This window comes from Enhydra lutris, unplaced genomic scaffold (genome assembly GCF_002288905.1).
Source record: "Enhydra lutris kenyoni isolate GAN:26980312 unplaced genomic scaffold, ASM228890v2 scaffoldscaffold12, whole genome shotgun sequence".
NCBI classification, from domain to species: Eukaryota; Metazoa; Chordata; class Mammalia; order Carnivora; family Mustelidae; genus Enhydra; species Enhydra lutris.
This window is the reverse complement of record NW_019154096.1, coordinates 14,892,248-14,912,084: the sequence shown is the minus strand read 5'-3', so window position 1 is coordinate 14,912,084 and position 19,837 is coordinate 14,892,248. Positions and strand designations below refer to the sequence as shown.

At 41.8% G+C, this 19,837-nt stretch overlaps 1 protein-coding gene across 1 annotated transcript in view; it reads left to right on the top strand.

The window, feature by feature from the left end:
* LOC111144710 (coiled-coil domain containing 6) overlaps positions 1-19,837 on the top strand; it is a 107,354-nt gene that overhangs the window by 52,522 nt on the left and 34,995 nt on the right. Inside the window, exons 2-3 of the mRNA XM_022499146.1 lie at positions 1,668-1,817; positions 15,994-16,122. Coding sequence (XP_022354854.1) covers positions 1,668-1,817; positions 15,994-16,122 — 279 coding nt within the window. The remainder of the gene's footprint in view (positions 1-1,667; positions 1,818-15,993; positions 16,123-19,837) is intronic.

Here is a 19,837-nt window from a genome sequence, read left to right as displayed (position 1 = left end):
TTTGGGTTCCTGCCCGTTGCACTGGTATTGACACCTGGACGTATGTGAGTTTTAAAGAGGAGTGGAGAGTCGTTTCAAGGCAGGGAGGGGAAGCGCCAGTCCTCAGGAGATTTTCTGGGCGGTGGTGGAGAGCACGGCACTTGGAAGGGCTTATAGAATATCAGGTGTGAGGGAGCCCTCTGGAACCTAGGGACCTCTCCCTGGGTGCTCTTGGATGGAAAGAAACATTTATTAGCTGAGACGTGCCCTTAGGGGCTCAGTTCTCCTGACCTATCCCAGGTGGTTTCTACTGGACCTTCACCCAAAGTTCCCATTCTTTGTGTAGCTCTATTTTTCAGTTGAAGTACTCCAGGTGGCTCTCTTGTAGAATTCCGCGACAGGCAGTTCTGGGGACTGGGGTGCTTCCTTTTGGCCACAGGGGTGGGGAGCACAGAGTACCGGCTCCCCGGAAACCGTGGCTGTTAGGGCACGGGCGCTGGGGAGGCGAGCATATATGTACAGAGATCAGACTTGGAGGTGGTTGTTGGAGGTTTTACAGTAAAAGGTGGTAATTATTTAGTGCTGCAGCCCTTTTGTCTCCTGCCCCTGGCTTTTGTGTTATTGTAAGTGACAGGAGCTGGCAGCTTGAATTGATGGAGCTCTTTCTGCCTCCACTTGGCTGATAAAACAGGAACGCATTATTTGGGATTAAGGCATCAACAATGATGTGGCTTAAAAAGTGTTTTGAGTAGAGTTGAGTTCACTTGAAACAGGTTTTTCTGAAAAGATGAATTTCCTTTAAGGATGGTTAAGTTTTTCTGTTTATTCTGGTAAAACATAGCATGGGCTGGGGGGATGCTACAGAATAATATTTTCATCCCCATTGAATTATCTGGACCCTCTTTTCTTCTGTTTTTAAAATTCTGTTTTTAAAATATGCCTGTCCTTGCCCTCACCTCCAAAAAATTCCCAGTGGGAAATTAATAAAGTAAAAAATAAAACCCCTTTCATCCACCCTTACTTTTCACTGGTTGGATTCCTGCTTCTTCAGTAAGACTTTCTAGCCACTTGGGTGTTTCCTTACAATTACCCTTCGTTGAGCGTGTCATCGAATTCATGTGGACCTTCATTGCTTTTAAAAGTGCATATCCAAAGCCTTTCAGTAACATCCTAAAGAGGTGACAGGATTTTACTTTCAAGCAAGTTGAACTTCTCTGCTTCAATAAAACTTGTTCCCTAGATATTTTAACTATAACCCTCTGAGATGTAGTGACCTGCAGGGAGTTAGCAGGAATGGCTGGCGTATACCCCACAACTGGACCTGTCTGCCATCTGCAGAGCTCTATGTAGTCTAGTGATTGACTTGGGATTGATTCTAAAAACTGTAATAGAACAGTCTTTATTAATGCCTTTGAAATACCACTTTAAGAAGAGAGGCCGTACATAGACAGGAAGGCCCTTTGGGGGAATAGCCAGATTTGCTTTTGGGGTTGTGACTCAGCCCCTCTGGTTTATGCATCTTGGGGTGCATTGGTTCACAGTTAAAAACAGAAATCTCCTTAAAATGGGTGCCATCTCTGCAAATAAGAACTGTATTTTAATTAGTAAATTTCCCATTTCCTTAATGTATTTTTGTTGTTGTTGTTGCTCTCTTTTCATCTATCCCCCCCCCGCTTTTTTTTAAACAGCAAGCCAGGGCTGAGCAAGAGGAAGAATTCATCAGTAACACTTTATTCAAGAAAATCCAGGCTTTGCAGAAGGAGAAAGAAACCCTTGCTGTAAATTATGAGAAGGAAGAAGAGTTCCTCACTAATGAGCTCTCCAGAAAATTGATGCAGGTAAATTTATCTTTTCTCCCTTTACATCTTTCCCTGCCTGTATTCCTCTCTAGGAAGAAATGACTTTGATGGAGCACTTGGCTTGAAACGTTTCCTGATGAGGTTGTAGCTAAAGTTCTTTGGAGATTAAAAATACCAGGTAAAGATGGCAGCGATGTAATACTCAAGACTCTGGCTCTGTGACCCATCTGCTTAGGTAAGGGACGATATTTTATATTTTGAGCACCTCTCAAAGTTGCTGATGAGCCTGAAGCCTTAGCACAGGAGTAATTGCTATATGTGGTGTTTTGGAAATACGAGGATCAACACTAATGTATAAGGAGGACTTCTTCCTCCTTATACATTGAATCTATAACGAATACATAAACATTTTTCAACAGGAATGGGTCTTTTGCACCAGAATATGAGTATATAAAGTGAAATGTCAATTTAGGGGGAAAATATAAGATATCTGTGGTATGTTGTTAAAATTACATGCAATCAGGTGTGTTCAGATGGGTGAGTAGTATGTTCCTGAACAGATATCAGACAGCTATTATAACTTAACATTAATCACTAATAGTTTATAGAAGACACAACACAAAACATGTAGGAAGGTTTGATCCCCCCCCCCAATTCAGAGGCTCATTTTTTCCCCCTCAAAGCTTACTAGTAAATTACACAAAGTAAAATTTGTTTTAGGACAGTTTATTTTGTGGTTCACTTAATATGAACTTAAGAATAAGTGGAATATTAAGTTTTCATTATATACCACAGCTTGTCCAAGATCATGGGCAGGTGTAGAATTATGCCAGGAGGACAAGTAATTCCACTTTTTCAGGTGACTAAGAGAGGTAGATGCATTTCCTCGTATCTTCCATTCAGGGACATCGCTAACCACTCCATTCGTTGATATGGTTGAAGAATACATTTTAGGGAGGTTATAATAAAAGGATACTTGAGGCTTTTAAAATAATGTCCTAAATCCTTTTCTAAGCTTCCAATGTAGACATTCCTGTAAGAGAAGGCTGGAAGCTCTAGTGTTAGGACCATACAGTGGTCCAGACAACAGAATCTTTATTTCATTCTCATTTTTCTTCCTATTTGCTGAATAAAGATACTGTTACTCTCTTGCACAAAATTTGATTTAGCTGGTGGCTGTTGAAATGTGAAGAAGAGAGGTAGCCAGGAATTATTGTCCAGCAGAGATTTATGACAGAATTTCTGTGTGGAAACTCTATGGACTCATGTGCCTTTTGATTTAGAGGAAGAGAAGGGGAGGAGGTTAGTCTGACCTTTGGCGCGCTCTCACGGGGGCAACATCAGACAACTTACTTCGCATGTTACTTCTAGAACTGTAGGGATGCAATTATGGTCTTTTCTTCTGAGTTTAGTATATAACCACGTGCCCTAATTTTTAACCCTACAAGAAACATATTTTGTTTTCAACTTGAATAGTTGTTAGTATTTATAGTCTTGTATCAAATTATTTATAAGGCTGCCCAAAGCTAGCAAGGTCATCATGCTCTACTCCTCTTCTTTGTGAGTGGTTCTGTGATATGTAGTTTGTTATCATAAACTACCTTTCCCCCAAAGACATTGATGTCTCTTAAAATAAGACACTAAGTAAGAGTGAGAACAAAAGAGCCATGCACAGCAGGAAAGGGAATTAGTTATAATAATACATTTGGCGTAAGAAGGTTTGAACTTAAAGTTTAAGTTCTGAACATCCTATAAATAAAGCTATAACCTGCAGAAATATAGTGATTTTTTTTTTCATAATTCTTATATCTAAAAAAAAAGTTTTACTTGGTCAGGAGAAAAAATTTTTTCATATATTAAAAACTGAGGGGCATGATGGATCTTTTCTCAAGAGATTGAAGAAGGTACGACCTGAACAGGGCAATAAATTGTTTTTGCTGGGAGTAGTATAACATGTACCAATAGTTTCCATGTGGCCAAGTCTTAGTTGGCCTTTTGTCAAAATAAAGGATTTCCTATGAAGGTGTGATTCTGTTGTTGGGGGAACTCTTGGTGAGACTGGCTTATTTGGGGTCTGACTTGTAGGATCTGGACAAATGAATGATCAGCATGTCTCTGAGACAGCCTCCCAAGAATCCCAGTGTGGTTCTTGGGCAATCTGTATTTATACACACACACACACACACACACACACACACACACACACACACACGCACGCATACACACACACGCATACATTGTAGCAAGATAAACACAACACAGAATTTACCATTTCAGCCATTTGTGCAGCCATCACCACTGTTCATCCCCAGAACTTCTTGAAAACCAGACTCCGTACCCATTGAACAGTGACTCATCACTCCCCTCCTGGTTCTTGGGCTCTTGAAAGGAGATGGGTGTCGGGGAGTTTGAGGTTGAGGTCTCTGGCACATTCTAGCGTTATGTCTGTTCTGTGGAGTGATAGGTCATCTCTCACTTTAGACATCAGGTGTCACAGTATACCATTTTGTGGTGAATATCCCTGAAGGCCTCCTCCGGTTTTGGCTGGTTGGATAGAGCTGGGACAGCTGCAAGGGAAGAAGGCCGCCCCCCTGTGGCGCCCATCCCACTGTGGTGCCCTCCCGCTAGGCTTGCCTCAGGGACTTTAGCCAGTCCTTTGTGGAAGGCTCACATTTTCTGCCACCCAGTGTAGAAGAATGGATCTCCATCTGGAGGCTTTTAGAGTAATTGGTACCAATAGACTTTTCTAATTGTGTAATTACTTTAATATGGCTCTCTAGGATGGTGCTTCTAGAGAGACCTTTTTTTGAAAAGCTTGCAAGAGACACCTCATGCAGGTGTCCCTGGTTGACAAATGAGGCCATGGACGTGTTCACCAGGAAAGTGTTTGCTTAGCATTTTTCACCCAAAGGCCACTGAGAGGCTGTTGGTAGAACAGTTTTGGTTTTGTCACCACACTTTGACTGTTGTCTCTGAGAGTGATTGGACAGAGCTTCTGTGTGCATTTCAAAGGAATTATTTGGGTCTGAGGACAAATTGAGATTATTGCTGTGGAGGAAGCACTTCCTTTCCCATTTGCCATGATGGAACTGGTATCTAATGCCTTTAAAAACGGAAATTTGTTTAAGCGTGGGTGAGAGGAAATCCTTCTGTCCTAGAAGATCAAGTTTGGGAGATGGCTCAAATATTTTCAAATATGTTAAAATCACTGAAACAAACACACTAAAAGCATGCTTTTTCTCTTGTTTTTGTATATATCCACTGGGTAGCCAGAAAATTATACTTTCATTTTATGAAAACTTGTCTGAAAAATCTGTATCTTTTTGAGCCATGGGATTATCTGATTGAGAACTGTCCTAAAAAGAGCCTTCTAGTACTTTTGTAAGCCCAGCACAAGCCTACATCAGAACTAAATTCAGCTCTGGAATGCCTCAAAGACAAGTTGTATTTAACCATAATTTATAATTAAAATTTATGAAAAATGTTTTGTAAGCAACCTCTTCATCAGTTTTTGATATATAACGCGTATGTTAGGAAATATGTCTAAAAGACTATTTTCCAAAATGTTAGTTTTAGTTATACTGGGGTGCCGAGCTTATGGGTTATGTTAACTTTCTTATATCCCTTTCCTTCTCCTTTTGTAAAAGCAACATGCATTACTTTTGTAATTAGAAAATGTCTTATTTCCTAAAAAGGAAATTTAAAAATTCTTAGGCCTTTTTTGTCCTTACCTTTTGGAACCTTCTGTGTCACTGGCTGTGAGAGCAGAGTTCTGTCATAGTTGTGTCTGTTTGTCACCGAGCTCAGTGCACTGAAGCCCACTGTACACTTGGGTGCATTTGCAGGTGCTAGAAGATTCTGGAATGCTGCGATCATTAAGAACTAGTGTTCTCAGAATGCTCTAATGAATAGCTTAACTGTCTTGTCAGTCTTGATATGATTTATTCCACTGGTCCTCAGCCTTCAAACTTTTTTTTTTTTTTAAATAAATGCCTAACTCCCCTGTGAACTACCAATCACCAGTGCCACCTGGAAGGCCTGACATCGCTGAGACTGGTCGTGGTTTTAGCAGTCATGGATTTTTTTTCCACTTGGTTTTTATGTAAGCCCGATGCATCAAGTTTACTTCCTGCTCCCTGGGAAGACCTGTTCTCGTCCGTAGTCTTCTCTCAGCCAGCACTGCTGCTGAGAGTCAATGCTTTCTCTGTTTTTAAAACCTTGGAACAGGACTGAGATAAGAAGGGTACTGTATCTCTGAATCTTTTCCGTCTAATCCAACTTTTAAATTTTAGACCTTAAAATAACAAATAGGTTAATAGTTCTGGACTTGTGATTCACATTTGAAATTGGATCTGGTCCTTGGAAAATAACGCCACTATAGCTCTAACAGAAATTATTGTGCCCTTATGGGAAGGGATATTCCGAATGTTGATGATTCAGAGTACTTGAGAGTAAAAGTCTTCCGGAGGTCTTGTTCAGTGGCATGGCTTTCTTGTTACTGACTTGGTCGCTGAGGTCAGAATGCCTCCCGGAATGCACATAGTTGATGTTTCCTCGCATCCGTGGAAAGGTGACGGACAGAGAGCAGGGGAGGGAGGGCAGATGCCGCTGCGGAAGCTGACGCTACCAGAGGACATCCCGCCGTGCGGTGCTGCAGGATGGCGTGCAGCAGTGTTACTCTTCCACCTCGGTTTGCACAGACAGGAAACCTAGAGGTGAAATTGGAGTGAATCCCTGAATCTGCCTGTTCATGTAGACAGAGGCGTACCAACTTCATTCGCCCTTTTCTTCTCCTCCCCTCAGTTCTGGAGAAGTAGTTTCTCCTTCCAGCCCCATGGCTTTCTGGAGTGGATGCTTCTGCAACCCCAGAAGGGCTGTGTGTCTGCCAGGCCCTCAGGCACAGGGATGAGCACAGAGTGTCAGTGTATGCACCAGCGTCTGGGGCTGCCTTTGACCTGGAGTTTGCCAGGGCACTAGGAGGGCGGTGCTGGTAGCAAAACCACCTGTTGGGGTAACAAATATGGATGAAACTCTCTAGTTAATTTTAAAGATACCTAACCTAGGATGCCATTGCCTCCATTCAAAGGAAAACTGTTCCTGCCTCCCCATGGCAGAAGAGAAGAGACCTTGAAATACATTCTCCATTAAGGTGGCCCGGGCATTTGGGCCCTCTGGGCTTTTTTCAGGGTTGTTAATGCTGGTCTGAAAAATTTGCTATTACCTATAGCTTACAGAACAGTTGGATCAGAGGAGTGTGTGTGTGTGTGTGTGTTTTGTTTTTATTACAAAGTATCTGAACCTCAGCTTTGTCTGTTCTTTGTTTCTTTTCATGGAGCAAGGGGCTTATACATTGTGTTCCCGATACATCCGCAAAAGGGCTCCTGGGATGTTTTCAATGCATTTTAAATGATGCAGCTTCCAGAGGCCGAATTACGAGCCAGAATTTTCCTGTTTAGTAGCCTGCCAAAAATCTCAGTCCAACACAATTTGCATTGTGATTAGAAAACACAATAAACTTGATGCAGTTGTTCAGTCTTAAGAAATCATGGAATTTCTTTCCAAGTGCGCATATGTGTGTTGACATCAGGGCTAGCTTGGATGTACCAGTACAGACTCCCAGGAATGTGGGGGCAAGAGGAAAGGCTTTCAAGCCTCCCATGCTGACTTCCTGAAAAAAGTCAGGGAAAACACAGGCGGAGGGGAAAGAAAAGTAGAAGGAAAATGACATTAAAAATAACTGGATGAAGCTGGAGTAGAGCTTGCTTTGTTCACCAGGGTAGGAGTCGGCATTGTTATTTCTAGTTGAAAAGATGAATGTTAGTAAAGGACTGGTGGCTGCAGTGGAGATAGCCGTTAACCATCACTGGAAACACTTTAAATGATTTTAAGACTTTGCACTTAGAAATGTTCGGCATTTCTTGGGTAGGTTCTCTTTTCATTTCAAAACCGTTTATAGTCCTCCCAGTCAGTGATTAACTTAAAATTCAGAGCTACATCCTGCTGCTAACTACCTTTACTTTCCTTTTTTCATCCTTATTCATAAAGGTGTGGCCTTTTAATTCACAGTAATGTTTCAAGTTTTAGTAAGTTCTTTCTTTGGGCTGAACACTCTCTAGTCCTCAGATGAAGAAAGTACTAGTTTTGACAGAATGGGTTTTCAGTGCAGGTGGCCGACTGTAGGGCCGAAAGGATTTCTTTATTTGTGGAGCATCTTTTAAAAATTTTCCTCCTAACCAGATTTCTCTAAAGACATTAATTTCTCTAACGGCTTTCAGAACCGTCATGTTCTGGGGGATGCAAGAAGCTCAAACATGGCCTGTTAGGCATTCTGGGTGGATGGGAAGCCTGAACTCTCCTGGAGCCTCTGCTCTGAAGCGAGGACCTGTCCTTGGGGTTGAGGATGCTGACAAGAAAATAACATCTAAAAAACGATTTTCTGGAGAGATCTAGCCACTCCCTTGCAAAAGTTACATGTGCCTCCCCCCTTAGGAAATGACAGATGAGGTAACCCAGACAAACCTCACTGAGGATAGGCAAAAGCTTACTGAGGTTACAGAAGTTGGAGCTCGGGGCTGGCCAGAGATGGGGGCCTTGATAACTGAAGCCCAGTTGAAGCTAGAATCCTGAAGCGCTCCATCTCAGGATAAGAACTAACCAGTTCTGCAGCACTTGGTCACGAAAAGATTGTGAAGCTTTTGTTGTGGATTATAATAGACCCAGGCTTCTTGTTCCTGGCAGAAGAAGATGGAATTTTTTGGAGGAAGATACCATCATCCTAGGCTACAGGTTTTTGCCTAAAATATAAGTTCAATACCTTGCCCAGCACACAAGGAGAACCAGGCACATGGGGGTGGGAGACTTCATGGATGTAAACCAGTGGAAACAAAAGAACAGAAGTGGACTTCACAGATACTGTAGCTATTAGACTTATCAGACATAGACTCCAAAGCAACCATGCTTACTATGTTCAAAGAAATTAAAAAAAAAAAAAAAAAAACCAAGCTTGAAATCTTTGTTAGGAAACAGGAATCACATCACAACTTTTCTTGCAGACATTCAAAAGGAGAGTGAATAACTCAAGAATAATTTTATGTGGCAGTACATTTGGAATTTTACATGAAATGGACAAATTCTTAGAAAAACATAGCTTTCTACAACTGGATGAGGAAGAACTAGAACACGTGAGCTTTCTAGTCATTGGAGAAATTCAGTCTGAGAAACAGCCCTTCCTAGTGAAAGAAGTGTAGGCCCAAACGATTTCACTGAGGGTGGTACCAGACATTCAAGGATGAAATGCAGGTGATCCTTGAATAGCACAGGGGTTAGGGGTCCAACTCCTCCTCCTTATCACTCAATCAGAATCTGTATATCACTTCTAGCTCCCCTAAAACTTAACCATGAATTGACTGGAGGCCTTAATGGATCACATAAACAGTCAACACATTTGTATTATATACCATATTTTTACAGTAAAGTAAGCTAGAGAAAAGAAGATGCTTACTAAGCTCAGGAATTCATTTAAGATGTCTAGACATCCACATGGAGATTACAGATCAGCAGCAGGACAGATTCCCCCAACAGAGACATTTTGCTTAGAGAAGAACAAAGACATACCATTGGCAATCATGTAAAGTGAATGCAAAGACAAGCTACAGGGTGGGAATAGATATTTGCTACCTTATATAACCAACAAAAAACTACAGATTAGTAAGAAAAATGGACAGTCCCAAAGAAAAATGGACAGAGACTTGAACAGACTATTCACATAGGCAGATAGCCAAATGAGCAGTGAAGGAACAAGTACACATTAGTAATCAAGAAAGGCAGAATAAACCACACGATCTTACTAGAGAAGCCCTCTGAATGCTGTCAGGACGTTGACGTGGTTGCAACTGCTTTCAGAGCGATTTGGCATTACCTAATGATACTGGAAATATTCACTGTGTGTGACTCAGCACTTTCACTCCTGGATATATTTCCCAGTGTGTGCACATGTGTACCAGATGTATAGAAGAATGTTCTTTGTGGCATTGTTCACCAGAGTAAAAAAACAGAAATGACCCAAATACCCATTATCCATGAGTGGATAAATTGTGTGGATAATATCATTGGGATATTATAAGGCAATAAAAATACCATTAGAATCAGTAACGTGGGTGAATGAAATCACAAGTTTATTTAGCAGAAGAAGCTAGACAAAAAGAATGCAAAACTAATGTTTAGAAATACATAGGCAATAAAGTTTTGTTTTTTTTTTTTGTTTTGTTTTTTTAAGAAATGCAAGGAATTCTTACCCTGAGTGAGAATCAGGAGAGTGATGACCTCTCAGGGATGGGGGGCTCTGGTCTGGAAGGGACATAGCAGGCTTCGGGGGAGCCGGCAATGTTTCATTTCTTGAGTTTAGTGCTGGTCACCTGAGAGTACTATGTATGTAGTAATGGCACCCTTGATGCTTGCCTAGTGGTTTCATTCATCCTGATGCTTCTTCTAGGGGAAACAGTCTAAAGGAAGTGAGACTTTTATCATCTCTCCAGTCAGTATTTGCCCAGACAAGGCATTTTCTGCATGATCTGGAATGGAATTCGTACGTGCTGGCCACTGCTGTTTGCGGAGCTTGCAGTCCTATCAGGGTGATCAAGGATGTATGCCGGAGCTTGAGGGCGGTTGTATATGTCTGGGGAAGAGACAAAGGTTGCAAAGGCAGAGACCTTGCTTTTAACCCTAGATTGACCCCCTTCCCCCAGCTGTGTGACTTTGGGCGGGTACTTGACCTCTCCTCACTGTGGTTTTATCCTTCGTAAAATGCAGATAATAGTATCCACCATTATGGACGTAAAATGCTTGGGACAGAATACCTGGAGCCTTGATGCGTTGGCTGCTTTTGGAAGGAACTCATAGGATAGGAAACACACCATGAACTAGACATTATAATGTCACACACAAGAACAGTGTGCTCCTCGCAGCTTGAAGAAGGAAGGAAGGCATGTGGGAAGGCTCTGTGGAAGGTGTTTTCTGAGCCGGCCCACTCGTGCGGTAGGTTGGAGGGAGGGATTTAGGCACTGTACCAGAGGGCACAGTGTGATTGGAGTTGTGGGGGCATGGGGGCACAGCTCGTGGTACCATGGTCCCACATGACTCGCAGAGCTTGTAGTCTGTAAGCCTGGACCGGAGTGGTCTCCAGAAGTGTTTGCCCAGTATGATGGGTTTCGGTTTTTTTTTAATTTTATGTTTTAGGAAGAGTTTTGAACTTTGCCTTTAACCACAGTTAAAACCACTCTCTGTGCTGAGGCTCATCCCTCTTTGCTAGATGTCTGGACCCTGAAGGCATTTAGGTTTGCAAACCTTAGGATGTCATTTGAGAGTGTGAAATAGCATCAGGAAAGCGAGGGAAACTTACAGAGGGATTGGATCGTGGAAGGACTTGAATGTCAGGCTTTGGCATGTTACACCTTTGCAGTTCGTAGGGAGCCAGTGAAGGGTTTTGAGTGAAGTATTTAAGTATTAGGCTTTGTTTGCCAGGATGACCTACCCTGGATCTGGGGAGATCCGTTAGGAGGCTTTGGCTATGGCCCAGAGAAGAAGAATGAAAGAGTTGGACGAGATTGGGGCCGTGAGCACAGGAAGAAGAGGGTGGTTTGACAGCTGTTATGGAGGCTGACTTACTGCCAATTGGTAACTGATGAGATGTGAGGTGTTGATTGAGAATAATGGTACCAGTAACAGAAGGGGTTTGGAGGTGGGAATAAGTGTGGGCCCCAGAGGCATTTAGTGGTGATATAATGGATTTGAAGTGGGAGGCTGTCTTTCTGCTCAGGCTGCTCAGTGGAGCAGTTGAAAAGTTGGTTCATAAAAAACTCAGTGTTGTGAGAGATCTTTTTGAACTTTTTTGCAAAGCTTCTATGAATAACATTGATAATTGTTTTTAACAACCCAATGACTTAATCTAGTTATTGTCCTCTGGGGGTCTCTACTTGGGGCAGGTAGCTCTAGTCCTTGGTGGTTGTCAGTAAACCAAGGCTGTCGGCTGCAGGGCGGGGTGGTAAGTACCCAGAGAGAAATACTAGCGTGGACTAACGAGAACCGAGGTGAGAGCAGCTTGAGCTTATTCAGAAGTTGCATGAAAACCTGGGTGCTGGGGCCAGTGGCTGGAAGGCTTGCCTCACTTGGCATTGGCTGAACTGACAGCAATCCCAGACTTGCACACACACATTTCGCCCAGACTGGAATTTGGCAGACCTGCCGCATGCTGGGTAGGAGGCCTGGCTCGGGAGCCTACAGGTGCACCTGTGGTGGTTCTCGCAGCTGAACGGTTTTCAGCGTCTCTACGTGCTAGAGAGTGAACTCTTCAGTGAAGAGGTCTTGAATCTATTATGTAAGAGGCCCGGTTCACAGAAGTGGCTCCAGGAAGCCATTGTAAATTATAAAAAAGGTGGTAGTTATAAGTGATTGAATGATGCGTAAGCCTAGCCTGTTTTAGATCAAAATAATGTTATACTTGCATTTTGTAATGGGCTGGAAGTTTGCTTTTGGGCTCAGTATGTAATGAGTGGATATAGTGACAAAATGCTCAAGCTTTAGTACTTAGATTTTTATAGGTTTATACTTTGTATCTTTGCTTATCGCTTTCTCAGTTATGTTTATTTTTTATTTATTTATTTATTTTTATGCCAAATCCTAAGGAGTAAACCCTTGTTCATATAACCCTAATTCCATCAAAAATATGCTACCAGTGGATCTGCTGTTACATAACATAATTTCCATTCTACAGGGGTTTTTTTGTTAATGTTAATAATATATTGCACAAGTAGGAGTTATAAAACTCGGTTTCATAATCTTTGTGATTGACTTTATAAAGTGTATTTATAGAAAATTCTGATAAAAAAAATTTTAATCTGCCTAAGCATTTTGCTTTAGATATATTTAAGGAGAATACATGAGTTTTTTTCAAACACATTAATAGAATTTGCTTGACTATTTACTTCTCAGTTTCAATTATTTTTTTGTTCTAGTTCAGGATCACAGACCTTCTTGGAAGATTTAAAATTGAGCATAAAGGAGCTCCTGGGTGGCTCAGTCAGTTAAGCATCTGCCTTTAGCTCAGGTCATGATCCCAGAGTTCTGGGATCAAGCCCCGCATGGGGCTCCCTGCTCAGCTGGGGGCCTGCTTCCCCCCTCTCCCTCTCTGCCGCTCTGCCTACTTGTGATCTCTCTATCTCTCTCTGTGTCTGTCAAGTAAATAAAATCTTTTTAAAAAATAAAATTGCTTATAAATTGTTAAGACCTTTGATTAGAAATTTAAAATCATGCCTTGAGTTTTGTGCCTACTTCGAAGATGCCACTGAAAGTGGGGTTTATTTCTGATAGCTGGTCTTTCATCAGCCCAAGCCATGCTCCCTTTAGGGTTTTTGTTTGTGGTGTCATGAACTATGGCTTTAACACAGGCAGGTGGATTCAGGATGTCGGTTCCAGCCCCATTAGGGCTGAGTGGCTTGAATTTCTATGGTATCTGTTTAAAACAATTTCTGAATTTTCCTCGGGTCAACTCTGTGGTGGTTAGTTTCTCAAGATCCCTTCTTTGCTCTGCCCCCTCCCTCTTGCTCATCTTCATTCTCTAATGATTTGAAGGGAGGGGTTCTGTATTTCTGTGTTTCTCTTTGTATTGGTGGTTTCTTTGTTCCAAGGAAGAACCCCGTTTTCTGCTTCTCGTGTTCTGTTCAGAAACGCCATGCTCTGCTCCGAAATTGCCTGTCCCCTGAGAGATGGCAGAACAAAGCAGGCAGCAAAGCTGTTTGTTCCAGCTCTGTCTCCTGGGGACGATGAACCTTGTGAATCTTCGGCCAGCAGATCTCAGGATGGCTTGATCTTTTCCAAATGGATTAGCGTAACCCAGGGACCTTACTTGAGTTATAGCAACAGCAGCTTTAACCACCAAGTTCTCCTTAGGGTATAGCTCTTGAGAGGAAAAACCCTCTTAAAATTGAGAGCTTTTATGGTTTTTATTACTAGTTTAATCTGTATTCTTAAAAGGAATACCTAATCAGGTATTGACAGTATAGACCATCTGTCTAAACAGGAATGTTTTCCTGTAAGCCAAAGACAGCCTTACCTTTTCTCAGATTAACATTCTGTGACAAATGCCGTTTTGTGGGCCAGACATTTGTCAACGTTAGATTGCATCCTTTAGTGTTTTCATTTACCACAGGGCGGAAGAATAATGCTTTACAAAACAAAAGAAAACAAAAAAACTAATATAAAAAAAGACTTTGTAAAGGGTTTAAAGGTTTTAAGACTAAAGTTCATTTTTCTAAAACCAGTAGCTATCATTTAAGCTTAGTGTAGATAAACTGCTTCAGGGCAAGGATGGTATCTTCACTAGAGATGTCACCTATGCCTGAGGTAGGACCTACAGATAATGTTTATGAATAAAAATATTAGGTGGAGATGTGCACGCTTTGCTGTTTTTTTCTTCACGAGTGGTAATTGCCCCATCAGGGTCTTTGTGTCTGAAATGCAGGAGCTCTCCTTGTTCTCTGTCCAGTTCTCTTGTTTCTTTTAATTACTGCTTGATCTTGCAGAACCTGAGTTTTAAAGAGTGAGCTAAAAATAGACTTGTCACTGTAAGCAGCTCCTCACATCTGCTTTTTTTCTGGGTCCCTGCAAGGTTGACCAGCTTGTTTTGGCGTTGCACATCAAAAACAGTTGGAGGAAAACCAGCATCTGTTTAGTCAACATTTCCAGTGTTAGAACACTATGTCAGATTTTAAACTTTTTTTTTTTTTTTTTTTAGCTAGGAATGTGCTTGCTTGCAGAGCAGTGACGGTTGTGTTCAGTGTGGAGAGGGTTGGGTGCACCCGTGTGCAGGCTGTTCAGGGCCGGCTAATCACGCTGCATGCAGGGTTTACAGGGAGACGTCCCATCCTCCAGGGGAGCATGCAGGGCGGCTTGGTATCTCCGGTCGATCACGTGACTTTTTAAGCACCGAGAATGCACTAGACTTTAGAGGAGTCTGAAGTTGATTCCTCTTAGGTTTGCTCAGGATCCAGTGGGAGAATGCTGGCCTGGGGGTCAGCGCAGGATGTGGGTCCCAGACTCTGCCACCGTCCTACTGAATTACCTTGGTCGCCTCCTTTGTTACATATAAAATGGGGGTGGTCATGCCTGCCTGATGCCCATGAAGAACCTGGTACACCATGCTCCCCGAAGAAATGGTTTTGAAGGTAAAAGTAGGAAGCAGTGTCCTCATAGATACATGCATAAAACTTTGTGTGTTTCATTGCTTTGAATAGCTTCTGCTTCATGTCCCCTTGATTTTGAAAATACCAGACCCTGTTGCTATCGTTCTCTCTAACCCCTGCTGTGGATCAGCACAACCTCCCAGTTGGGAATGTTAGAAATAGTGCATAGCTCTTAATGAGAACCCCAGTAGTCAGATGTCTGATGGATTCCCTTTATTCCCTGTCGATTTTGATGGTTGGAGTACATTCTTAAAAAAACTTTTCAGTGACACCATAACTTTATCTTTTAATTGCATAAATGAGAGGCTTCCCCCCATTGGTTTTTAGGAAAGATGTAGGAGGTGTGATGTATGTTCTCATTATAGAAAGATAATTAATTGTACTGATTTTTGCCAAAGGATGCTCGTTAGTGTATTGGGAAATAGCATTCGGAATAATTTACTAAGTAAGCTTTGTGATTGTGACATCTTTACACACATTTCTGTAAGCCTGAGTAAACACATTCATTTAAGAAAAATTGACAGTGTAAAATTTCCATTTTTAATTTAATTTTTATCGTATAAAATTCGAAAAGTCCCAAAGTGGGGTGTGTGTGTATGTGTGCGCATGTGCGCATAAGCTTCCTTCCTTACCTCATTCTGTAGCCTCCCAATTCCTCCCTGCAAAGGCAACCACTTACGTGTTTTTAAAAAACAAATCTGGGTTTACTCATAGTTTGGTGCTTGGGTGTATCTGTCTTGTCATTTTCAGCCTTTTGCTCAGGCCAGATGCCTGTGTACATGCGCTGTAATTTTTGGTTGCAAGTTAGAGGAACCTGGGAGCAGGTTCCTCGTAGCTGTACACTTGGGATGTTGGCAGACATGATGGTTGTAATTTCTGTGATGATACCTCTTACTCAGTGGAACCAGCTTTTAGAGCCCATGTTCACCCTGGCTTTTGGGTGTCTTGATTTTCACGTCTGTGTTTTTCCCATTTTCTAGTTGCAACATGAGAAAGCTGAACTAGAACAGCATCTTGAACAGGAGCAGGAATTCCAGGTCAACAAACTGATGAAGAAAATTAAAAAACTGGAGAATGATACCATTTCTAAGCAGCTTACATTAGAACAGGTAAGATGTAGTTCTCTCCATATAACTTTTTCCCCTGTTATCAGCTTGTTCCTTCAGGCCTTCAGATACCCTAAGGAATGTAAGTGAAAAGTATTTTTCAGCTGTTTCTTCCCACAGTGGAGACTTCATTTCTGAAGTAAGCATTGACAGAGCTGCATAGCACCTGCTCTCTCTCTCACACACTTTCTCTTTTTTTAAACTGCAGTTTATAAAGCTTCTGGAGATATGTTGTGATGTACTGATTTATAGGCAGGAAATGTTAGGTTCCTTTTACTGAGGGGAAACAATGTGTTTTTAACCACAGGATAGTTTCTGTGAAAGTTCTTGAGACAGTGTGGCTGTGGAACTAAAACTTTTCTTTTAGGGGTTTTTCAGCATAAACAGCATTTTTCTTCAAGTTAGTAGCAATATTATTAGCAATCATTAACGGTATTATTTGAACCCTATCTTTTCCCAGCTTGATTTGTTGATAGACTTGGTTGTTTATCCTGGCTCAACCACTAACTAGTTGTATGACCTTGCATTGACTTTACTCACTTTTCTGGGCCCAAGTTTTCCATTTGTAAGCAGAGAAGGACAAACTAAAATCCGGAATGGCAAGCTTAAAGAGGTACAAAAGGTGGAAAGTAATTGTGTATAGTCCCTTTGTCCATTGCCCTTGGCAGACATTGGTTTTAGAACGTGGACCTTGCCTGGGGAGTCCAGTCTGGTCTTTATGCTCTTCGATACACAAAACTGGGGACAGCCATTATCAGCCCATCCAAGTTGGCATGTCAGATAAAAGTACTTGTTATCCCTAGCCTCGGTGCTCCCTGATGCTTTTCCCCCGATCTGATGTCCTGAGATTTTACTTTCCCTAAGAGAAATTATAAGAGGCTGACCATAGTGTACTGCGATCTGGTTTCTGTGTAAAATTCAGTGTATTGATGAAAATCTTCTAGCTCTTTGTAATTTCAACCCTGATTGCTAATTTGATGGTTTGGCTTGGCCGTTCAGGCAAAGTTACCAGATATATCCCAACTTTAGGGTCTTTCTGTGTGTCCCGGTTCATGCTGACTGGTTCTGAAATCACCCCCAGGGCCGCTCTAGTTTCATTATCGTCCCTGAGAATGAAATGGTGACGGGAATGTCAGCTTTGAGAGGAAGTCAGTTTTACTCTAACTGGCATCTGTTTTCTGTGTTATTCTTGAATCTCCCTGTATCAAAGGGAGGAATGTCACTGTGTTTTCTAAGACTGTGAATAATGGTCCTAAAAACATTTCTCTATCCCTTCCAGGGAAAGGGGAAAAAAAGTTCTGTTTGCAAAGGTTGGTTATTTATTTTATACATATCCAGAGTAATGTAGACTTAACATTTGTCTTCAGAATTCAGATGTAATATCTCAATTTAGAAAACGCCTACCACACACAGTTTAAAAACATTTTATTCCAAGTTCACCTCTTTAATTCCTAAGATAGGCAATAACAAGTTCCTTCAAGTGAAAACGTTGAAGATTCTTGTTTAAGTCCCTGACACACCAAATACTTGTTATTGGAATTTATTAATCAAGAGCTGACCAAGTGACCAAGTGAAGTTCTCACAGGGGTGGGTGTTGTGAGAGCTTCACTTGGTCACAGCCTTCATTGCTGGCTGTCAGGAATTGGAACAGCTTCTCTCTTGCATTTGTTCCGAAGCTGAGGAGACTTTGGGACTGGGGCTGTGACCCTCAGGGTTTAGCTGTGGCCACAAGGTGGAGGTAGTGGCCTGGCATCTGATCTTAGGGGACAGTCTGATCTTAGAGTCCATGGGGGAGAGAGAATGGATTGCTGCACTGTCTTAAGACTCTCTGGGGACTTTAGTAACTGAAACCCTGTAAAATGATGTCCAAGGCATACGTTCTCACCAAGTTAATGACACGGTGCACTTTCAGGGTTATTTCAGACCTCAGTAATAAAGAAATGGCGTTCCACAATGGAGTACATGTACTGCAAAGCCCTATCCTGGAAATAAACCTCAGATCTGGAATATCAAGGTCCTATTTTAATTAAGATGGAGAAATTTAACATCATCATGAAACTTCCCCCCTTTGTTTTGGGTATGTCTGGGATGATTAAATGTTGGGGATCTTGTTCTGTATTTTGTTTAGCTATAAATAACTTTAGTGCTTTGGGGGAATGTTTTTTTCCCTCCAGCAGGAATAAATGTCTTTTGTTCTTCATGAATGTGATCTGATCCTCTCTTGGTGATTATCCTCCGTATGATATACTGTAGGTCACAGTTTGTGTTACAGAATATATCCTCTACTGTAGATCATTATCACGAGCAAAGGCATGTACTACATTCCATATTACAATGATTTGTCTGTGGTACATGCCTTTGCTCATCTATCTGACAATAAACGTATTTTTTAAACTGTAAGCTATTTGAAGGCAATTATCCCATGTGTTTCATGGTCTACCACTGCTCTGTTGGAAGAGTTTAAGTGTAGATTTGGCCAAGTAACTGGAAAGTGGTCATTTTTGTTTTGGAAGGAGATACAGTGTAGTGTTCAGAGCCTGGGCACTGGATTCCAGAGGAACTGGATGTGAATCTAGTTCTTCTGCTTAATATCCTAGGTCACTTTCTTTTCAGCAGTAATGGTGATGGTAGCAGCTTTATTGAGATAAACTCACATACCATAAAAATCCTCCATTTAAAATGTACACTTTATTGGTTTTTAGTCTATTCAGAGTTGTTGTGTAACTGTAACCATGATCAATTTTAGAGCATTTTCATCAGCTCAGAAGGAAACCCTGTGCCCTTCTGCTGTCACTCTGAATTTCCCATTCCCCTGAAGCAGCTACTATTCTACTTCCTGTCTCTGTATGAGCCCATTCTGAATGGAAGGAAAAATGGAATCGTACGGTGTGTCCCCTTTTGCGAGTGGCTCCTTTCACTAGGTATAAGGCTTTTATCCATCTGTAGCCTGTATCAATACTTGACCCCTTTTCCTGACTGAATAACGTTTCACTGCGTGGCTGTGTCATATTTCATATATCCATTCATCATTTGGTGGACATTTGGATTGTTTCAACGTTTTTTCTTATTATGAATAATGCTGCCATGAATATCCCTGTACATTTTTTTTTTTTTTAAGATTTTATTTATTTTAGAGAATGCACTTGAGAGAGCAGGAGTGTGGGGCAGGAGGAGAGGGACAGACAAGGAGAGAATCTCGAGCAGACACCTTGCTGAGTGCAGAGCCCACCATGGACCCTGATCTCATGACCCTGAGGTCATGACTGGAGCTGAAACCAGCTGAGCCATGCGGTCCCCCTCCTGAACAGTTTTTCACATGGATTTGTGTTTTCATTTTTCTTGGGTACATATCTAGGAAGACATATGCTGGATTCGATGGTAACTCCATGTCTACCTTTCCGGGGGGGTTGCTAGGCTGTTTATCTTTGTTTTTCTTTCTTTAAAGATTTATTTATTTTAGAGAGAGAGCGCCTGTGAGCTGGGGTGGGGGGAGGGACAGAAGGAGAGGGAGAGAAGCAGACTCTGTGCTGAGTGTGGAGCCCACTGTGGGCCTCAGTCTCAAGACCCTAAGACCATGACCTGAGCTGAAATCACGAGTCACTCAACTGACCGAGCCACCCAGGCACCCCTGGACTGTTTTTTCAAGGTGGTTGTACCATGTTGATTAAAGCCATCTTGGTCAATGTGTAGTGATATCTCATTGTGGTTTTGTATTTCC